Source organism: Strix aluco, chromosome 7, assembly GCF_031877795.1.
Source record: "Strix aluco isolate bStrAlu1 chromosome 7, bStrAlu1.hap1, whole genome shotgun sequence".
Taxonomy (NCBI): domain Eukaryota; kingdom Metazoa; phylum Chordata; class Aves; order Strigiformes; family Strigidae; genus Strix; species Strix aluco.
Window position 1 is genome coordinate 3623127 of NC_133937.1, and position 21377 is coordinate 3644503.

General features: G+C 50.0%; 2 protein-coding genes and 1 long non-coding RNA gene across 8 annotated transcripts in view; 2 read left to right on the forward strand and 1 right to left on the reverse strand.

The window, feature by feature from the left end:
• Positions 1-2527: 2527 nt before the first annotated feature.
• On the reverse strand, positions 2528-9426 carry ANAPC16 (anaphase promoting complex subunit 16). Of its 2 annotated transcripts, none has more exons than XM_074830223.1 (4): positions 9272-9426; positions 7433-7590; positions 5216-5290; positions 2528-3357 (listed from the first exon to the last, which is right to left on the reverse strand). In XM_074830223.1, exons 1-4 carry the CDS (start codon positions 9325-9327, stop codon positions 3242-3244), a joined length of 405 nt encoding a protein of 134 aa, XP_074686324.1. In that variant the 5' UTR covers positions 9328-9426; the 3' UTR covers positions 2528-3241. The 2 variants fall into 2 exon arrangements, with proteins under 2 accessions (XP_074686324.1, XP_074686323.1); XM_074830222.1 differs by lacking the exon at positions 9272-9426 and adding an exon at positions 8654-8696.
• LOC141925741 (uncharacterized) lies at positions 7598-8505 on the forward strand. The gene is made up of 2 exons (XR_012623922.1): positions 7598-7879; positions 8077-8505. It is a non-coding gene; the product is annotated as an uncharacterized LOC141925741 (long non-coding RNA).
• The window catches only part of LOC141925739 (testican-2-like), a 46810-nt gene continuing 34488 nt past the window's right edge, over positions 9056-21377 (forward strand). For 2 of the 5 annotated variants that reach the window (XR_012623921.1, XM_074830221.1), the window contains exons 1-5: positions 9056-9155; positions 11000-11121; positions 12348-12447; positions 13395-13492; positions 14948-15126. Coding sequence is in view for 4 of the 5 variants with exons in the window: in XM_074830221.1 (XP_074686322.1) it covers positions 11013-11121; positions 12348-12447; positions 13395-13492; positions 14948-15126 (486 nt within the window). In the remaining variant the exon portion in view is untranslated. Of the gene's footprint in view, positions 9156-9668; positions 10508-10999; positions 11122-12347; positions 12448-13394; positions 13493-14947; positions 15127-21377 lie in introns of those variants that run through there. The other 3 variants (XM_074830217.1, XM_074830219.1, XM_074830218.1) reach the window with 2 other exon arrangements.

Consider the following 21377-nt stretch of genomic DNA (forward strand, 5'->3'; position numbering starts at 1 on the left):
CCGCTGCCAAACCTTTCGGGCCTGTCTCTCGCCCCCGGGACAAGCAGCTGCAGGCAGGGTGCCTGCCCGCCAGGACGTGCGGGAGTCGGGCGGAGAAACAAGGAACGTGCGTCCCAGGAGGACGGCGGACAGGTTTTGGCAGCCGAGATGCCAAGTCGGCACCGTGCCGTTTGCGGGGTGGGGGCTGTGCAATTCACCTCCCCTTGGATGCTTTTGCCCCAGCCCAGGCAAAAGCCGGCAGCACCCCAGCAAACCCCCCCCGACGCTCCCACATCCTCGGCGAGGGGAGAGGCCCTCCCCAGCCCCGTGCTTTGGCCGGGCGGCGAGGCGAGCGCGTGCCTTGGCCCCGTCCCTGGCGCTGGGGCCGCGGCCAGCAGCGCGAGGAGCCGGGGAGGGGAGGCGCGAGCGGGGCTTGCACACCGGTACATAACGTTCTGCTGCGAGCACCCACAGGAAAACCAACCAGCAGCCCTGAACGGGGCTCTTTGTTCAACTTTTATTTTCCCTCCTCTCCCCGCATCGACTTTTGCTCGCAGCTGACGGGCTCCCTTCCCCCTGCTGCTCCGCTCCCAGCTGCAGCCTCCAAATAGCCCCTGAGTGCCTCGCCCAGCCCCGGCCATGCTGCAGAGACCCCCGAGGTGAGGGGGAACGGTGCTCCAAGCCCTGAGGAGGAACAGTTCCCACTGGCTCTGCCCCACAGATCTGCAAAGCAGAACTAGGACAGCTGGAGAGTTTCCAGCTGCCAGGGAAAACCTGTGTTTGGAGGAGGGGGAGTGTAGGGTTTGTTGTTTTGTTTTTTATTTTTTATTTTACTGTGCAGCAGTCCCTCTGGTTTTCGCCGCCTTACATAAAGTGTTTACTGAGCGGGAGGAGGGAACAGCCAACAACATGTTTTTGCATTTGTAGTACTGTACAGGGTGAACTTTTCACTTCCTCTCAATGGCTCTCACACATGTGTCTATTTTGGTGCTGGGCACACATACAAACAAGCCATGTACGGCACAGAGCCGGGGCCGTTCCCTGCTCCCACTCCGTGAAACGCCTGGAAAACAAGGAATGGGAGGAGGGTGAGGGGGGGGCTGCCCCGGGGAAATCTCAGCCCCACCGTGTTTCAGACCCTTGTTGTTTTAAACCCTTCGGCACACACACGGGGCTTGTGGGGAGATCCGGGCAACGCTTGGGCAGCACATCGCGCCGGCGGAGCCGCAGGCGCCGCTCCCCCGGCGGCCCCGGAGGGCTGGCGGAGCAGCAAAGTTTCGTGTGGAGCAGTAAAAAGGAAAGGCTCTCCCCGCATCCAATTACGCCGGTTGCAGCACGTAGGGTCGGCGAGTGGGTGGGACTCAGCCCGAGTGAGGGGGGTTCGGGACGCTGCTGCACGTCAGCAGCACAAGGCTCCGTTCTTAAACCCCGCGACGCTGTCTTGATACGGGGGTATTTTTGGGAAGTTTGGCCAAGGTAAGGCTAGGTGGCTGGAGTAAGCAGGATTAAAAATAGCTGCTATAAAACAAACAAACAAGTTGACGATTGAAACGTTCCCTGCTTTTCAAAATAACCCCATCTGGAATGGAGTTTTAATACCAAATGCCGTGACGTTTAAAGCGATTCTGGCCGAGGACCCGCTGACTGTGCAGGAGGCCCCCGCAGAGCCGGGGCTGGCGGCCCGCCAGCACCGGGGAGGAGGTTTTCCGGGCCGGGCACGGGGCGGGGGGTGGCGTGGGACACATCTCAGCTGAGCCGTACCTTACGTGAGAACACCCGTACGTGGTTTCAGAAACCGTAGAGTGAATTTCCACTGGTGCGGAGCTGGAACTGGGGCTGTGTCTGCAGATCAGGGCCGGCTTTTGGGTGGCGTGCGGCTCCAAGAGACCAGGTCTGGATCCTGAAAAGCTGACTCTGATACTAGAACTAATTTATAAACAGAAACAAACACAGAACCTTTTCCCCTTAGCTTTAGCTAACACAAATTGCTGGTGATATAACTAAGATGGGAATGGATTCAAATGAATCTGTTTCCATCCAGATGTGGCTGGACTGAAAGAGTGAGTAAAAATAAAATCATCTTGTAAATAAGATGTTGAAAATGGAAGAATTAGGCATCCGGAGCAGTAGGTTGTACAATTGTTTAAATACAATGCTGAGCCCATTCCCCTGCTGGCTAGCAAAAACATGGTGTCAAGGCTCTAATCAACAGAAAATTAACATGCTGAAATGATTATGCCAGAAAATGGCAATCCAGTTCCCCTCAAGAACAGAAGTACAAACGAAAAACAAAATGATTAAAATGAATGGATTTAAATAAGGGTTTTCCACTGGCAGAGTTAAACCGGGATTAAAATGATTTAAATCAATCCACTTTTGAGCATAAAGCAAGTGTGGTTCCTCTCAGAGGGTTTTTTAAATTGAACTTAAGTTGACCATCGTAACAGCTGAGCCGCCTCTGAGCTTCATTAAACCTCCTGTTACCTACTGAACTGCTGATTGTTTCCTTCATCAACCCGCCCCCGCCAAGCTTTGAAAAGATAAATGGTTTCAAAGACAGAATTATTTTATTATCCCAGAGCAAGCTAATACATAACAAAGAGGAAAAAGAGTTTCAGGGCATTAAAGATACAGCTTCCGCATCAGAGAGCAGTGTCCTACCAGCACTCGCTGTGCAGAGACAAGAGAAATGGCAATGGAGAGAAAACAGCTGCGGCCATACACGAGGTACCTCCGGAGAAAGCCTCACCGCTCACCCCTCTCGACCGACCCGGGACAATTCTCGTCCTGTTCACCCCCCAAAACAACAGCCAGGGCTGAAGAGCATTTTTGGCAAGGCATCGTACCTCTGCTCTACAGAGGCCCGGCTTCAGTGGCAAAGATGTGGGCTTCCCAGCCCGCCGGGGAAGGGCCAGACCGAGTTACTGGGTTGCTTTCCCCACCACTACGCTGTGAGTCTTCCCTCCTCTGTAAATAACAAGGGGATTCTCCGAGTTCTGTAAAACTGATCCTACCTTCTAAGTTACAGAAACGGAGCCCTGCCAGCCCGTAACACTGCAGAGGACTTAAAGGATCCTGTCATTTCCATTTACTGGCAGCTTTATGGGGGATCCCCACTCTCAACTTTAAAAAAAAAAAAAAAAAACAAAAAGCCCAGTCCCGCCAATGCAGCTGTCAGCATCCTGATAAATGGGGGTGTGTGTTGAAGCCAGGCCAGAGAATGTTTTTCTTCTGCTCCCTGACAGCAGCGATCCAGACACGCTCAGCCCGAGGAGGGAGTGAATCCCAGGAGCTGTTCTATTGGCTTGTACCTCCACTCATCTGCCTCCAGCTCTTCCACCAGCCCGGCTAGTTTTTCCATCCGTGCGACTTGTTGATCTGTGAGAAGTTCAAAGGTAACTGTGGTTTGCAATGACAGCGCAATTAAACCTCTCAATTAGATGCAGATTCCCAGCTGTCAATGGGGAACAGAGCAGAATAAGACCCACCAAGCCGATTTGAATACAAACCCCCTCTACACGCCGCCCTATGCAAACGGCGAGAGCTCGCCAGCTCCCAGGAGGAAGCAGGGACAGGCTTTTCTGCCTCGTCCAGCGCTGAATGTGTATCTACCCATCCCTGCCCGTGCCGTGTAAATTCAAGTCCTAACAGGGAAACACGAGGCCGATTAGTGTACGGGGGCGAAAACAGGATGAAGCTCATTTCTTTAGCATAAATATTTATAGCGCAAAAGAACAGAGAAGTTGAGAGAGAGCTTGGTCAGCCCACGGTAGAGCTGGGTGCAGCACGAGGAACTCCTCGTTTTAATGAAGGTCCTTTGAGGAAGACCTGGATGACTGTACAAAGGCCCTGCAATCAGAGCGCGCTAATGACACGAAGGTCCCCACGTTGAGACGGGCTGCCTCCCTGGGAGCCCCAAGACAACTTGTTCCTCTCAGCTTTATTTCGAACCAGTTGCGTGTTGGGCACGGAGGCTCCATTTTTGATTAAATTAGCTGCAGTGGTATGGAGATGAGAATAGCCCTTCTTCTCTCAGCTTTGCTGGAAGTTTAACAGTGCAGCAGCCTCTTGGGAAAGCGGCCCGGTACAAGCAGACTTACTAGCAAGAGGTGTAACAAAACGTGTGTGATTTATGCTGACTGCAGCAGTGGGTGCTTCTAAGAGGGACTGTTCTCACTCCACCTCCTGCTAACAAGTGCTTTTGGGAACTGTCAAACAAACAAGCCAAAAAATGATGACCTCGATCTTTTTTTAAGCCTTTCCCCTTTCTTACAGGGAAGCAACCAGTGCCCCACAAACCAGTTTCAAAGGCTGGTGCTTATCAGGGTGCCAGTCTGTGCAGCAGCCCCCGGTAGCTACAGCTGCAGTAGCGCTGGAGCCGTGGAAACAACGTCTCTCAAGTCCAGCTTTGCTTTTTGGTTCGGAAATACCGGATCACGGCCTTACAAGCTGCTGCACACCCTCAGATCTCTGCCTGACAACCCGCGCCAGCGGAGGACAGGAAACCTCTCTGCTCTTGGACAACATGTGGAAGTACCCGTTGTAGCCGACAAGAGGCGGGGACCAGAAAGGATGTGACCCTCAAGCAGCAGACGCAATCTGGTGCTGAGCTCTGCCCAACGTCTTGAGAACAAAAGCTGCTGTGCAGTCAAGCCCATCGTTCAGTTACAGGCACCTGGGTGGCAAGCGAAGGCCCCAGCAGGGAAGCAGAAGTTCAAACAAGACGTAAAGGCTCTTTCTTGGAGAGGTAGGGAGTGGAGTCAGCCACGTCACGCCACGCCAGGCACCTGCATGTCCGTCTCCTGAGCACCTCTGGAAGCCTGGCTTGACCCTGCTGGTGTCACGAGGGCTCAGCAGAGAAACAAAGGTGGAATCAAGTGTCTCTTTGCCCGAGGCCAGAGAGACAGTCAGCGCTGGGCCAAGATCAGAGTGTGGGCGTTTCCTGCCCATAACCTCCTCTTCTGGCCTCACCTCTCGTGAAGGCAGCGCAGCACACGGCGATGGAAAAACAAGCTTCGAAAGGCACAGCCTGTTCCCACCCAGGCTGTGTGGGTTCCCGTCGCTTTGCATAGGGCTTGCAAAAGGACTCGATGACGGTCTGACTTAGCGCTAATTCGCCAACTTAAAAGGCTATTCTGCTTTTTTGTGGTTGGCACCCGAGAACATGTCAGCCTTTTCTCTGTGCTCCCCTGCCATCTTCCCTGATCAACATGCAGTTAAAATAGTCGGTCCTTACCGTGTTTGACTTGCTTTAATGTAGATGCAACCTGATAGCTGAAGACAGATTCACAGAGGAATCTTTCAGAGCCATCTGTAAACAGAAAAAGAGGTGGTTTAATCTGAGAGTTTTAAGACTGAGCAGCCTTAGCTGGGTGCCGCCGACCTATTTTTATGTTCAAGGTGTGGGTTTCCCCGCTTGCCTCGTTCCGACACTTTCCCCTGTGCCGAGTGTGCAGTGCTACGGTCTGTGGCCTGTACAGCCCCGCACCCAAATCGTGTGTGGGGCTTTGGCTGGCTCCCAGTGCCGCTGGGGAAGGGCTGTGCTACCTGGGAGGCATCCCGGCCGATATTCTGTTACATCCCCTCTGTCAAGCAGTTTTAGTCCATTTTAAATAGAAGGTAAGCTAAGGAGAAGCCAGATAATATTATGGCAGTCTCCGATTCCCTCAGGGCTCAGACGCTTGTGTCCTTATAATGCTTTATTATTTCCCAAAGGCTTAGACCATAACTCTGCATAAAGGATTTCAGATAATGTGTATCTTGCCATCTAAGTCAGTAATTGATACCAACATAGTTTATAATACTTCCTTCTAAAAAAACCCAAAATACCTAAGGGTTTATTTAAGAACAAGTGAGATGATAGTTAAAGTAACAATAAAAATCAGTCAGTGGGGATTTTTGAAGAGGAAACTGGTATGCAGCTACCCCACTAGTACCTTCCTGACGGAAGAAAGGGTGTATCACCTTTTATCTCAGAAATTAAAAAGCAAACCTAAAGCTTCCTGCGACAGGGAGAGTGTTCAGTTGTTGTTGCCACCCACAGCAGACAAACTGCTATGTTACTGGTAAAGAGGTCCAAAGCAAAATCTCCACGCAAAAAAAGCTCCATGCCTGTGAGAGATGACAATGCCATAAGAACAAGAGAAGCAGTTTCGAAGACTGAGGGTAGAAACAGACCCCTGGCCCTGGAAAATCAAAGCTGAACCCCAGGTAAGAGGAAAGGGTTGGAGTTTTGCCGGGCTCAGAGCATCCTCTTGCAAGCTGTCAAAAAGCTGTGTTGGTGCTGTGCCGTGCTATTTCCAAATGTACCCTTCCCTCTCCTCCAATTCCCCAGCCTGGCTGTCCGGCCGAGTGGCTCTCAAGAGGAACAGCTGCCTATTTGGTAACACGAAGTGCTTCATTATTTTCATTTGTTTTGAGGGCTCGTTAAGTTCTATGAGCAAGCCTTTAGTCATAATTACTTCAATAGACTGGCATATGGGCTCTAATGTGTAATAAAAACAGTCCTTAAACGACATAGGGATCAGTTCCCAGCTGCCCTGTGCTGCTGTGTCACGTCTGAGCTGCAGGGCCGCTCGAGCCTCAACCTGGCCACCCCAGTGAACTTCAGGCTCATACAGTCAAGCGAGCAGCACGGTGACACAGGAAGTTCAAGGGGAGCAGGCAGGCAGACAGACAGACCGACCCTGGCTTAACCCTGCCATCTGGAGGACCTGCCCTTCCTCCCTCACCCAGAGCAGGGGCAGGGACGTGCAGCTGTGACGTGTCTGGGTCCCCCTTCAGGCAACCCTGATGAAGCGGGTGGCAGGGCTTCGGGCACCCAAACGCAAGACGCCGGGCTGGATCAGAGCCATGACCCTCTCCTGGCAGCCCTGGAGAAACACCCTGACAAGAGTGAGCCCAAAAGGTGAACGTGCTCAGCTTCGAAGGATTAAAAGAGAGATCTAGTCCTAATTTATCCTCTCACAGACCTCTGCGGCGAGGTTTTAACTTGGGTCGAGGGCAAAAGCATGTCCTGCGTTTCCTGACCAGCAGGGATACAAGCTGCCTCCTGTACTAGCTCAGTCAAATCCAATGCCAGACCATGTTTTGCCAAGAAAAATATTCCTGCCTCAGCTATCTTTACAGTAATTCCTGCTCGACATCAAAGGATTAGCTAACAATGAGCAATTAACATCGTCATGTTCTCTTTCAGGTAGATCGCTTCCTCGTCTGAAGTTGTTGTCATGGAGCTAAAAAGCAGGTGACTGCCAGAAAAATCATTTCCTCATGAACAACTGGTGGGAGAGCCTGGGCTGCTCAGGACCTACCCAAGCCCTGGTGCTTCCTTCCTCCCTCCAGCTTTTGCCAGCTAAAGTCCAAAAAGTCAGCGGTGTGCCAAGCTTGGCAACTCCTTTGCAGGGCTGCCTGCGCATCAGGAGGAGTGGGAAAGGAGAAGGGCAAGAGCAATCACCTTCCAGCATCTCCCCGGCTCCTTTGGGGTAAGTGAAGAGGGCTTTTCGGGGCGGCGTCAGGTCCGAAACGCTGAACCCCGATCCTGTTACAGAGCTGCCACTGACTCCGCCGGCTGAAGAGGATGAGGAAGAGGCTGCCATTTCACCCCGTCCCAGCCTGGAAGAACAAAAAAGGAGCAAAGCGGAGTTAGGAAGGGCGTCTCGGGAGTTTCCCAGGGCACAAAGCCAGCGACCGCGCACGTATCTTGATGGCAGATGAAGGCTGCGAGGTCCAGGAAGAGCCAGCGAGCAGAGCTTTGGGCTGCCACCCCTCCTCCCTGGCTTCGCAGCCTCAAAGCGCTGGTGCTTGAAGGCTGCCCTGCATGCATGGGAGAGGCTGCCTGCGCCCGCTGCGGGGACGGGTGCAGTTAGCTGTCGCACCACGCGGTGGCACCCAGAAACTGAAGGTAACCCATGCTCCGACCCCCCCCCACCCCGGACAAGGGGGCCTGGGAATTCAGCGGGACGTTTGGAGTGTGCATAAAAATAACCTGGCACAGGTCGCTGGCCTGAATTCACTGGCCTTCAGCTGCCTGGCGCTCTTCCCGCTCTCCAGGGTCATAAAAAGACTTTTTTTTTTTTCCCTTTTTTGCCTCGTTTCCAGGAGCACAGAGAAAATCATGCTGCCTCATAAAACCTGGAAGCCTGCAGAACTGCCAGTTCCAGTGCTGCATCCTGCACAAAGCCACGCTGTGCCTTATTCACAGCAACCGCTCTCTGCATCGCTCCAGATGTGCTTTTGCTTTTAAAACACTGCATTTGACCTAAACCGGCAGCGGCTGAGCAGCCATTTGCCTGCACAGCACAAGCCCACTCGCCTCTCGCATACCTTTTCCTCAGCCTTGTTTTTAAGAGGTATTGGCTGTTCGTTTGTCACGATGGAGTACTTAAAACTCGTCACATACCTCTCTGATAATAAAAAAGCTGTCACTTGGCACTTCTAAGTGACAGCACTTGCTACTCCTCCAAACCACTTATAAGCACTTTCCAATTATCCTGCTCATTTAATACATTTCTGTTATCCTATCTATTTAATACACTTCTGCAGACTCTTTACACTACGCAGACAGTGTCTTTGGAAAGTACTCAAGGATTTAGTGGAGAAAATGCATTTTTAAAAGGCTGTCACAACTAGGAATTGTGCATTCGTTCACAGTTAAGCCCAAGGTTGTTTCATTTACCGTGTATAATACAAAACAGCGCAGCATCTCGCAGGAGGACGGGTGCTTACAGGCTGTGAAGGAAAATGCCTGCATAAAAGAAATCTTTCATATGGCTCTGATACATCCAGCAACACCTTCCTCAACAAAGCTGGGCAGGCCCGGCTCCCCGCTCATAAGGAAAGCGGGATGGTTGGCGCTGAAATGTCTTCAACCGGGGCTCGAAAACCTGGTGTATTCCTAGGTATAGGTGCAGGATTTTTATTTTAGATAGGCTGAGGCGAAGGCAGAAAGGGGGCCGCCAGGCCAGGGCGATGTCTGTACCCCCACCACCGCCGCCTCAGGCGGGGAGAAGGGCGGGTTTGCCGCACTGCGCACGCGCCGCCCCTTGCCCACACTCCCGCCTGAGGGGGCGGCAGCCTCGGCGGTGCCAAGGCGCATGCGCAGCGCCGCCCCACGCTCCGCCCCCCCCCACCCCTCGCGCCATGGCCCCTCCCCGGCTTCCGTAGCGAGCTGCTTCCCGGTGAGTGAGGCCCCTGGCGCCGGCCTCTTCCCCCGCTCCCGTTCGACCGAGCGCCCTTCTCCTCCCGGGACGCCCCCCTCCCGCTCCCGGGGCGCGCCGGCCCCTCCGGACCTTACCTGGGTGCCCGCACGGCTTGGCGCAGGCGGCGCGCGTGATCGCGCTCGCGGTGCATGCTGGGGCGGGCGGGCGCGGCGCGCGCGGCCCCTTCCTACTTCCGGGGGGGGCGGTAACCGCGGGCAACGGCCGTTACCGCGGCCTCCCTCAGGGCTTGAAATTTAGCGGCGCCTTAAAGCGTAAGGGCCTGCCCGTTTCCTCTTCTCGGCGTCCCGGAGGCCTGCGGGGGGCGGGCGGGGCCCGGCCGCCCTCCCTGCGCGGTTAGGGGCTCGCCCCCCTGCCGCTACCGGCAGCCCCGCGGGGGCCTGGCCTAATCCCGCCCTCGGGCTGCGGCCCCGGGTGCTTTGTGTGTCCCCTTTCACCCCGCGGCAGCAGGACTCTTCCTGCACGCGTGTAGCGCCGAGCCCCCCGTCAGGCATTGCTAGTGCCGTGGGGTGTGGTCGCTCCTGAGTTTTTAAGTCAGAAAACGGGACACCAGCTCTGCAATTTAAAAAAAAAAAGCCTACGTGGAAACAAAGCCAACAACAATGTGTTTGTTCATGGCTTACTGTGTATTCCTCTGTGCACAGTTCACATCTGCCCTTCTTTCCTTGAAGTACAGGAATGCCTTTTTATTTAAATGGAAGTTCAGGTGGTTGTAAGTCATTTCAGAAGGTGGGATTTTAATTGAGGGGAATAGTGTTAACCTTCTGAACCTCACGTCACTCCATGTAATAAATCCAGTTCAGGATAAATGCATTTTCAAAGGCAAGCTCGTCATTTTTTCCTGTCAGGTTCTGTTGTAGTGGACAGGTAAACCTGATGAAGGCTAATTTTTTGGCTGGAGGCTTTGTTTTCTGAGTAACAAATTTCTGTTTTAAAACCAAGGCAAGCTAAGATACCGAATGTTAAGTACTGAAGGTGTGAACTCTGACAGATGACTGACAGCCCTTTGCTTTTGCACCCTTAAATGTTCTCCACCATAAAAAGTGTTAACTCAGTGCCCCGTGTTTCTGATATTGTTTGGAATAATGCAGGGTAGTGTAAGACTCTTACGGGGACACCTCAAACTTACCACGGTGCTCTGAGGTGGAGGGCAGGAGATGTAACCACTTACACCAGCCAGTGCCAACCCCTTGGAGTGCTTTGTTTCCCTTCCCCGGCCGTCTCCTGAGCAGATCCAGGGAACTGCGTTTGCTTTTGAAATGCTCCTTAGGCCTTTGAGAAACTAATGGACATTGTCAGGTATTTTGAGAGAGGTGAGTGTTGTAGGGGTATCCTTGCAAGAGGCTGGGGTCTCTTTGGTCTGCAGCTTGGAAAATAATGAGATGAAACTGTTCAGAATCCTGAACGGTGCTGAAAAAGCATATTGACTGAGGTCGCAGTGAGTTTTAGCTAAAACCTGTGAGTTTCAGGGAGAGTGGTGATCAGCTGCTGACCTCCTAGCAGGGGCAAAAAACCTGATTCTTCCTTACCTATCTTACATTGCTTAAATTTCCCATTTTTATTTGATTGTGCTTTATGAGCTGACAAAGAGTAAACTTGTAAACTCATAAAATTAGTCTTTGAGTGACGTAAGGTTTGAAAAGGTATTGCTTTTCTGAAACCTCTCGTACGTACGTATAGGAGGAGTTACTGCTCTTGTGGAGGTACAGGCCTCCCCTGATGCTTCTTACAAATTATCCACGAGGAAACATCGAAATCTACCTTTCCTTGGCATGTTAGCAAAGCTGTCTTTGTTTTTGCATTAGGAGGAGGAGCAGGATGGACGTCCTGCGGCCCACCCTGATAAGGATTGGGGGGCGAGTATACAGGAAGAATCTCATTCAAGAGCAGGCCTACCAGCACGAGGAGGAGGATGATTTCTGTGCAGGTAAAGAGTGTTGCGCGAGGGGTGACTGTGGTGCTGTCAGGATGTGCTACAGGTGAAAGCACCAACACCAGGGATGCCTCCTGGTGTCGTCTCTGATGTCTTTATGTGCACAGAGACCTGCCTGTGCGGGGGAGTGAGGTGTTCAAGAGGGAGAAAAATGTTTTGCATTGGTCCCTGATGATCCTGCTGACCAAAGAGTGGACGTAATCCCAATTACCTAATGGGTGACTGTGCTGCTGACTGTTGGTTATGTTTGCTGGCTATGAAAGATCTTCAATAAAGAGGGACAAAAATGAACATCATAGATCTGTTTTCCCCAGGTTCCTGAAGTGCCTTTCTTTTCGGTAGTGTGATTATTTGCAGATATGGCAGGAGTGGAAGCTGCTCACTAAAGATCCTCTGTCCTTGCAGTGTTTGCCCCTTGAAGAACTGGCCTCTTATAATGTGGCTTTTGGAAGGTGTTACCTATTTTGGGGGCAAAATTCTTCCTGTTCTGATGTATTTTACTTTATCTTTCTGCCTGTATGTTTGTTGTAGCCTTGCATGAGTTGTGGGCACTCCAAAGCTCAGCTGTTATTTCTCAAATGGAAAGTGTCGTGGCTATTGTGTCCTGTTTCTCCCTTCACCCTGCCTTTCCGTGGATTGAACAAATCTTTAATAAGCTGCTTGCCACCCACATTCGTCCCTGTATGTGTTGGAGAGGAGATAGAAACCATGGCCTCTTTCTGGAAGTCATGTTTGATCCTAACATGCAAGACTGAATGGCCCATGATGAAAGGTGCATCAATTCCTCCATACCACAGCTGTGAGAATTTCTCTGTTTTTCCAAAACACTATACCTGAACCCTTGAACCAAAACTATCCTCACTTTTTATTTATATTCTTCTGTGACTTGAAATTCCTGCTCAGGGCCTCCAAATGGGCTGGTGGCTTCCACCCAGCAAGGAGAAGAGACCATTCGCCCTGAGTAGTTGCACAACTTCCAGCTGAGAGGAAACCATGGCTGCAAGTACTGCTTTCCTACGCCTCCCAGCCCGGCAGATTTAGAAGCAGTCATTATGTTTTCCGGAGCTGGTAGTAAGGTGAAATAAAAAGCAGTTAGCTGCAGTGGAGGGGAGTCCATTTATTTAACCTTGGGAGAAGGCAGCTGTGAGACTAGTGTCCAACAAAAAGCGCTGCCGAACTTTACAGAGGTTGTACAAGGTCTGTTGGTTTTTTTCTGCTAGGCCCCAGTGACTGTGCAGACGAACCCTGTGATGCCTTTGTGGTGGAAGAGACTGAGAAAGGCTTCCAGTGCAGAGTGGAGGTTCCCAGCCCATTATACAAGTGAGCCCGTGTGTTTCTGGTTTATTTGAGTTGCTGCTGGCTGAGAAAGCGGTTGAGTGCAGAATATTTTTTTTTTTTTGAGGTCAGGGTAAGTGCCAGATCTCCAAATGTATTCCGTTTTGTGGATGTGGATTTTAGTGTTTGGAAAAGGCAAATTGGCAAAGCCTTTCTAGTGCAGTTGTGCCACGCTTGACTCCTTGCCTTCCCTGTGACAGGGACAGCAGGTGGTGCTTTCTTGCTGGCAGGAGAGTTTTTGAGCATCTCTTCCCTTGAACATAAAAGCGTCAGAGAGGGTGGAAGAAGGGGAGGAAGAACTGGGGCGAGCAGCCTGGCAGGGGGAGTTTGTGAAAGCTTTGAGAGAAAGCTCACATGACTACAATTGACTGTTGACTCCAATCTGATGGTTACTGGGAAGCCTGTAGTGTTCAAAGCTTTATCTAGTTATTTTTGACAATTTTATTGGATGAATAGTTTAACTGAAATGTAGAGAAGGAAAAGTGTTCTGTTATGTATTTGGATGCTGGCTAATGACTACCTTGAGCAAAGCAAAAAGCAGAAAAAGAGCCCTTAGTTCTTTGTCAGCTGGGGTAATGGGGAAAAGGGGTAACCCAGCTGCCAAATAAGCTGTGGCAGGGTGTGATGGGCAGAGCTGTCATGGACTGACCAACTTATATTAGCTTAAGCCAGTTGTGAGCCACAGCTCAACATCATCCCGTGGTCCTGGGCTGGTCACACGCAGGGTCCTGGGAGTAGCCTCTGTGCCTGGATCGGGTCCTGCCCGTGGACCTGAGTGCGTGCATCCCTCGAACATGGAGACAGCGCGCCTGGGGGGACCCAGCTGCCGGGGGCCAGCTCAGAGCCTGTTTCATCTGCTGGCTGGACACACTTGATGGAGAGTGGCCCAGCGACACTGTGTGAGTGACTCTCTTGCACGTTTACACCTCCAGGTACATCATTGGGAAGAAGGGGGAAACCAAGAAGAGACTAGAAACGGAGACTCGAACCTCCATCAGCATTCCCAAGCCTGGAGTGGAAGGAGAAATTGGTGAGTTTCACGTGCACAAAATGGGTGTTCTCTCATTGGCTCTTGTATGGACACGATTTGAGCGGGGATGGGGTGTAGGAGGTGTTTTTCCTTCAATTCTTGCTTCTGACATGGCACTGACTCACTTTATGGCCCTGGGAAAATCACTTTTCTCCTAAGTTTATTTTTTATGTTTATAAATCCTTATGAAGCAGTGTAAGGGTTTTTTTTTGGGGAAAAAAAAAAAAAGGTCTATTTTAAGCCTGTGGATAGTCTCACTGAAGCCACTTCTGGGCCTTAAATGACTGGCTTGAGAACTTTGGGCCTGAATGTGTTGGATTTTTTTTTTGTTGTGTTTTGTTTTTAAGATAATACTATTTCCATTAATAAAAAACTATAATATACATCCAGAAAAAGTTACTGTGTTGTATATGTATGCACAAAATAAACTTCACCATTTGCTTTAATATGAGAAGTGTCTTGATGATGTTGCTGCCTCTCTGGTGTTGTCACTTGATCCTGATGGTGAGAGCAGGCTTTCTTGTACCGTATGTTCCTTCTCATCACTTCCAGTGACTTAAAAAGAAAGGAGGCGTTGCTCGTAAGGGCTGGCCCGTGCGGGTTCCTGCCTGAGTGGCTATCCGGAGGGCCCCTTACGCACGCTCTGATGGTAATTGGCACGGTGTGGAGTTACCTTCGTGACAGAGCTGTGAGGATAAGTGACGGGGGGATCCAACAGTGATGCTGCACAGGAACGTGGCAGTACTTCTCAAGAAGTGGGTCTTGACTTCTTCCTGAGAACTGTGAAGGACTATTAGGAAGGTTGAGAGATGTTGAAAGCATGTAATAATAGGAAGCCAAGAAAATTTTGCTCCTTGCAGTTCTTTGCTTTCAAGCTCAAGTGTTCTCTGTTTGGTGCCTTGAAGTGCATGCACAAATGATATAGGTCATCTTGATCTTTGATAGATTTTCTTTTCTTTTTCACTTTGGCTGCCTTTATGAAAACTTGAAATAATGCTCCAGAAATCTGAAGAGCTGCTGAAATGATAGACTCTTAGTTATTGTTTTTTAGGCACTCAGAGCTGACTTTTTTGAGAGCAGAGGGATACTTTTGATGGCATCATCCTGTCTTTACAGAGGAAAACACAGCCGTGCCAGGCATTTTAAGTCAAGTGGGGAGTCTGGCAGGATTTCTCTCTGCATGGTTGGGGGTTTTAATTCCTGACGCCTCTTCAGTGAGCCTGGGGCTAACAGTGGAGAGGTGCTGTTGTGCAGGTTTTTCTAATTCCCTCCTGGCGTCTCCTGGGTGAAATGTTCTTAACTTCACAATGTCCTCCAATATTGATATTTTAAAGTGCACAGATAAGTACTGTGTAAAATCACGATCCATTTAATTACTCTTTATTTTGCATGGGTGTCAGTAGTCTCACTGTAGCTTCACGGAAACCGGACAGGTATTGCTTTCTTTCCTTGTAGTGATTACAGGGCAGCATCGCAGCGGCATCATCTCTGCCCGAACGCGGATCGATGTTCTCCTGGACAGCTTCCGTAAGAAGCAGCCCTTCACACACTTCCTGTCCATTGCTCTCAACCAGCCTGCCATCCAGGAGAAATTCCTGCAGTTCAAGGAGGAAGTGTTGGAGAAATGCTCAAAGGTAACGATCCACATGAGAATTAAAATCAAGTGGAAGCCCTTCAGCAGGGTGCCATGTAATTTACTGAGGTAGCTTTTTGACGTTTACCTTGAAGGTCTTATTCTATTCTATTTCCTAGGAATGTATTTTTAACAGGCCTTTTACTTAAGTTGCTGGATCTGCTCTGAATTTGCTGAGTGCTGTTGTGAAATATTCTAGAAAGTGAAATGGCTTACTTAGTAAATTGTTAGTAAAATGTTTTGTTTTCCTTAGAGATTTTCCTGGGTGGGAAGATACCTAAGATTCAAAAGAGAGTTGGGGTTTTTTGTTTTTAATAGGAAAGCCACTAAATAATGTAGTGGACCTTTCTACATTTTATATGGTTTCTATGTAACCGTGAAACTGGGTAGGAATTCACAAGTTTACTGCTGCTTCTATTTCACTTTTCTTTTGGTTACTGACAGCGAAGGAAGATGGGTGTCATTACCAGAGCTAAGCAAGAAATGACTTGGTAGCACAAGTAGTTACCGTCCTGCAAATCTAATCACTTCCCTTCTTCCCCATGAGACTCTCTGCTGACAGTCCCTCCTACCTAACTTCAGATCTCGCACTGAGAGCAGCAGGAAATAGTTAGGCATAGGGAAATGAGGAACAGAATGAAGTGAAAGCTGTGTATTCCCTGGTTTATTTTAGCATGCTTCTAGTTTGACAGAAGCGGTATGGCAATGCACAAGGCCAGGCTGAGGAGAGGGAATGGTGTTATTAAATTGCTGTGTCCTCTGAGTACACTGGCAGGACAGCTCTAGGCGAGGGGAAGAGTTCCTCTTTGTGGCCGCTGCAGGTTAGACTGCATACACCCAGCAGGGGTTTGTGGGCTGATATTCTTACTTTCGTGTCCGTCACTTCTGCTTGTGCCTTTCAAAGGGGAAAATACAATCTGGCAGGTAGCACAGCTTAAGAAGTTTATGTGGGTGTGAATTACCTGATATCTGGGGAGATAGGAGTTCTTGCTCAAGTTTTCATGGTCACTTGCATGTCAATTGTCTCATCTCCAAGAGCAGAACTGAGCTGCCTTTGCAGTCTTGTCTTTTCTGGCAGTTCTGATGTAAGTTCCTCTTCTCTGCCCAGCTGCCTATTTCCATGACAGCTTAGGAGCTTTCTATCACTCAGGTTTCCACCGGATGTTAAATACAACTGAGATTGGCCAGCAGATCCAGGGATTAGCAACCAGTGCAATGCCATGAGCACCCTTTCCTTGGGCTAGGAGGATATCACTGGCTCCATCGTCTATCCCCATTAGCCAGCCGCAGCTACCTTTATGAAAGCTTACCTTTATTAAAGGAAAGCCCTGAAGACAGGGGGATGGAAACATTAGCCTGAGAAAGTGTTGGCTGGACAGAGAGTGCGGGACCTCGGGCTGGTGTCAGTGGTGGCCTGGCTCCCTCTGTTGGTTTCTAGTGCCAGTCCTTGTGTGGGGACACACCAAAATTAGAGGGAGAGAAGCAGCTCTTCGGGGGGCCAGTAACCTCAGCTCGGGGCTCTGATAGTGGTTGTTCATGCCATTGGCCCTGGACTGAGAGCACTGCTTTCAATCTGGTGTTTCTCTTGCCCTTTATCCCCTCCTACCTGGGCTTTTGGTTGTTACAGTTCTTTCACTTGATCGCCCTCGTGATCTGGCCCTGCTCTGCTTGAAGCCTTGATATCCCAGATTCCGCTTATCTGATCCACCTCCCTCCTCCCTCTAGCAGGTGCTGGGGATCTCTCTTGTCCCTCCCTGTGGAAAGCAAACCCAGCCCTGCCTGCTGCGCGGGGCAGTAACCTCAGTGTCATCCTGTACATCTTGCTGGGTTCTGGCCTACAGGCTTCCTCGGTGTCAGGCGAATCCATTCAGTGTCACATCTCTAAGATGTGGCCTCTTTTATTCATCTTTGCAGGTAATGCTGTCGTTCACGCTCTCATCCTGTGTCTTTATTCCTGCAACACACTGGCCTCACACAGGAGCACTCATTTTTCCTGCCTGCTGGTTTGGTTGCATCTCTGCAGCCCTCCACTGGCCCAGCCTCAGCTGGTGATCTTATTTGCTCTCCAGACCCCTCCTGATCTGTCTCTGTCACAATGTTTGTCTCTTGCTCACTCTTAAGTATCAGTTTGCATCCCTGGGCAGGCAGGAAGGTCTGCCATCCACTTAGGAATATGTTCATAAATTTATCTTGGTGCTTTCCCCAGTGTTGTCAGTCACATTCAGAAGGAGCTGCCTGGGGATGTCTACAATCCTCCATGTGCTCGTTGTCCTAGAAAGCTGCAGAAACCCAGGCTTGGTCAGAGGAGTGCCGAGACCACTGCTGGCCAGGGTAGTCTTGTTAATTTTCCCTCCTCTTGCCTGACCTTCTGTCTCTCCCACAGTTTTTGTTCTGTGTCTGGACAGCACTGAGTTCTGTGAGGCTCTGCTTCATGGTCAGGGATCCGCAGCGTAGGTGTGCACGTGGGAACATGTTTCAGCCGAGCGGCTACTTCTGGCGTTCAGTAACCTCAGACTTGAACTGTACTCAGACCCAGCACCCCGCATGAATCCTCCTGATGCCAGTAATATCGCTGAAAGAGTGCGGCACTCAAAACATAGCGTGCCTTTTGCTCCTGCAGGGTCATCAAGGTGCTTTTGGGAATCTTCCAAAATGGTGGCAGCTGCCCTATGTCAGGACACACGTATATGGGTGGAGGCAGAAGGGCTGGGGCTGCAGTTCCTGCTCTCTGTGCTGCATGGGCACAAGGTGCCCTGGCTTGGAAGCTGTGGGGTTGTGTTAGCACTTCTCGGTGCCCTGTGCCTCTCAGGAGGGCCTGAAATGTTCCTGGTACTGCTTACATCAGCTGTAGAGTTTCCATTTTTAGTTTGAAATGTGGAATTCGGTCAGTGGCAGGTATTTGGGGGTTTGCATATGTATAGCCTAGGAATATATGCTTTATTTTTCTGCCCTTCCTTCTCCTGGTGTTAGCAAAAGAGTTTCTAGATATATTGCTGCCTGTTAGTTCAAGGAGTATATTGCAGCCACGTATGTCTCTCAATCACTCCACCAGCTGGTAATGCCACTCTAATACCACTTTATCTCACAGCAGGGTCTGCTAGAAAGCACATCAGTAATGAAAAACAGTAATTCAAAACTGTGCCTCACAGAGCAATAAGAGAGCTTATAGATTTGTCCAAAGCAACGGGATTTCTCAGGATACTTGGAGAAATCTGAATAGGTTTCAGTGACAGAAGTGGTGTGCTTCTCTTCCTATTGCAATTTGCTGGTACGAAACATTGCAAAATTAGGTAAACTCCGGTCTTTGAATGAAGCTCAGTAATAATGGTAAGGAAGGGAAAGGACCAGGTGTGCATGTGTGAGGATTTCTTCTGGCCATTGAGCATTTGTGAGGGACTCTATTTCTCTCTGAAGCAGTTACCATGACAACCATTCATTTATATTTTATAGCATAGGGTTATGTTGGTAGGTATATGCTTTCTAACTTTGTGTGTGTGTGTATCTTTAAGACCTTTTATAAGATGAACCTTGTGTTGAAATATGGAACACTTCAGGTGTCATTCCCACAACTCTGTGGTCAGGGCTGCCAGGCAATGAAGCAGGGCTGAGGAGAGGCTCTTTTGAGGCTAATTTACTATAAATACGGGGAGGTGGCTCACCTGGACAGGCTCATTACTGATGTGGTGCAGTGGGAGGTCTGGATGACTGGATGACCTTGGAAGTCTCCTCGCACAGTCATGTAAGTGTCAGAGTGAGGAGGACTGAAACGTCTGTCTGAGTATGCAGGTGGAAAAGGGAAGAGACTTTGCAGTAATACTGCCGTGAAAAATCACAGTTGGGTCTTTCCGAGCTGTGCAAACGCAGCATTTGCAGTCTTAACAGGCTGCAGATGTAGCATGGAAAAGAAATATGATTGCTGTAATATATGGCAACCTGTAAATATCAAACATTGCTAATGAGATATTATATCTCGGAGTGGAAGGGACAGAAAATGGGAGGGGTTTTTCAGCCTGCAGCTCTTCAGTCAGTTCTGAGGAAATGCTGTTTTTCTGGCTCGCTCCTTTGTTTGTGGATCAGGGTGGGAGAGGGCATATAGCTGGCATGCAGTATCCTGCTATTAGGAAAAAAACCAAAACCATAAAGCTGTCTGCAAACATTGGAAGCTCTTAAGACAGTAGAGAGGATGCAGTCAGGGAGGAAGAGCGAGGGAGTTTGATCCTTTGCCTTGTCATGTAGAAGGCCTGAAGGGTGTTGTGGCCTGTGGTTTCCCTACTACAGGGCCTTAGATTTGGAGGAACAGCATGCTTGGGCTTTGCAAAAAGAGGTGAAGACTCCAGATAAAACCCTTTCTGTGTTCCTTCTAAAGGAGGAGAGCAAAGGTAGAAGTCTAAGTAGCAGGGGGGAGGGAAAAAAATGAATTTTTAAGGCTGAGTGGAAATGAGTTGTTTTTTTGACCATGACAGCGTCAGAGAGAGGCATAAGCTAAAATGGACAGTCGTCACATACGGATGGTGTGTAAAAGGGATATTCTTTCTGCCTCACAGTACATCCTTAGAGAACCCAAGTTTGAGCAGTAAATTTTTAGAGACGATAGAGTCTGGTTTATGTGTTTGTATTTGCCAGCAGGTTCCTGCCAATACGCTGCTTTCAGATTCCCGTGTAGAATACGGGGATTCCCTGCTGTGACGCCTCTCCTCCCCTACTCTGGTGCTCTGCTTTCACTAGGGCTGGCAGCCACCGCTTGCCACAAGCCACTGCGACTTGTGCTATGAGGAGTGCCCGCCTTCCACTGCATGGGGGAGGAAACTTGGTGAAAGAGGAGCTTGTCGCCAAGAGGCACTCGGAGAGCATGGCTGAGATCCCAGTGGATCCCTCTGCCCATCTCTGATGCTGAATCTCACTCCTCTCTCCTGCTTTTATGGTTGTAGCTTACCTTGAGAGGGTTCCTTAGGTATTTGGAAGACGTCCATAAAGCCCCAAAATCACAGCATTGACAGGATCACGTCTCTTGGGCTCGTTCTCCCTGGAGGAGGATGTGATTTTTCCTTAGCAGTAGTTATGAACACATGCTTCTAGGTTCTGCGTTGCTGTTGTCTGGCCCTGCTGGTCAGGTTGCAGAGGACTGATAGCGCTTAACAGGGCAGCTTCCCGGGAGGCGACACAGCGGTTGCTGATAGCATATCATAATCTGGGATTAGAATAAGTGGGTTCAAGCTTTTTTGCATCTCAGCGAGCAGCATCCAGCCATGAAGGGCTGCTGAGACGCCCGCAGAAACATTGCCTGTTCCAGGGAGAGCTACCTCTGACATAGCATCTATTTTATGCGTGGGAGAAGTGGGATCTGCTGGCCTGTGAAAGAGTGAGGGTATAAGCAGGGTTTTTAGGAGCTCTCTGAAATACTAGGGAGTAAGCCAGGAAGATTATCTAGGTCTTGGCCCACTCTTCCCTGCTAATCTCCCTGGCAGCGGTAGCGTGGCTTGTGGAGGTGACATGCCATCACTTTGTCAGCTATCAGCCCACACTCAGGTGTTGGAAAGCTCAGGGGAGAACACTGCTTGTGGGGCAGGTTGATGTTTACAGTACAAATCATGCTGGGGCAGAAAATGAGGGTAGGGCTTTTGCTTTCTGACTTGAGAACTACTTTCTCATTACTGTACATCATCTGTGTGTGCTGTGGGAGTGACATCAGCTGGTTGTCCGTGGACAAGGATGAATCGAACTTTCTCCCAGTTTCTGCTACCTGAGCTATTGTTTTGTGATGGGCCAAGTATTCTCTGGCTACAGATACCATTGGAGAAAAAAGGCTGACGGAGAGAAATCATGTCCTGTCATGCATGTTAACAGCAGGATGAATTAAAGGAAGCCGCAAGGCTTTTACTGCAGAGAGGGGAAGGTGGGGAGAAGTGAAATGGAGCCGTCCCTCTTTCCTCTGCTCCTGATGTGCCTGACGTAGTAGTTAGTCTGTGCTTGTTTCAGGCTGCTGCACAGTGCTGAGGTTTGCAACATGCTTTGCCACTACTGGCATGGTACGATTTGGGGTTTCAGTCAGCAATAAAGTATTTAGCAGCAGTGGAAGGTAGGTACATGCTCTCTCTCTTCTGGAGACCACCACGCTTTGCCCGCCTGCGGCTGTGGGAGCAAGCCCCCGGCCTCCGTGCTGCAGGCTGGCTTGTCTAGTGCAGCCCAGAAGCACCGCTGTAAAGAAGAGTATGGATGTTGTCATTAGACATGAAAAATGCTGAGTGAGATGTG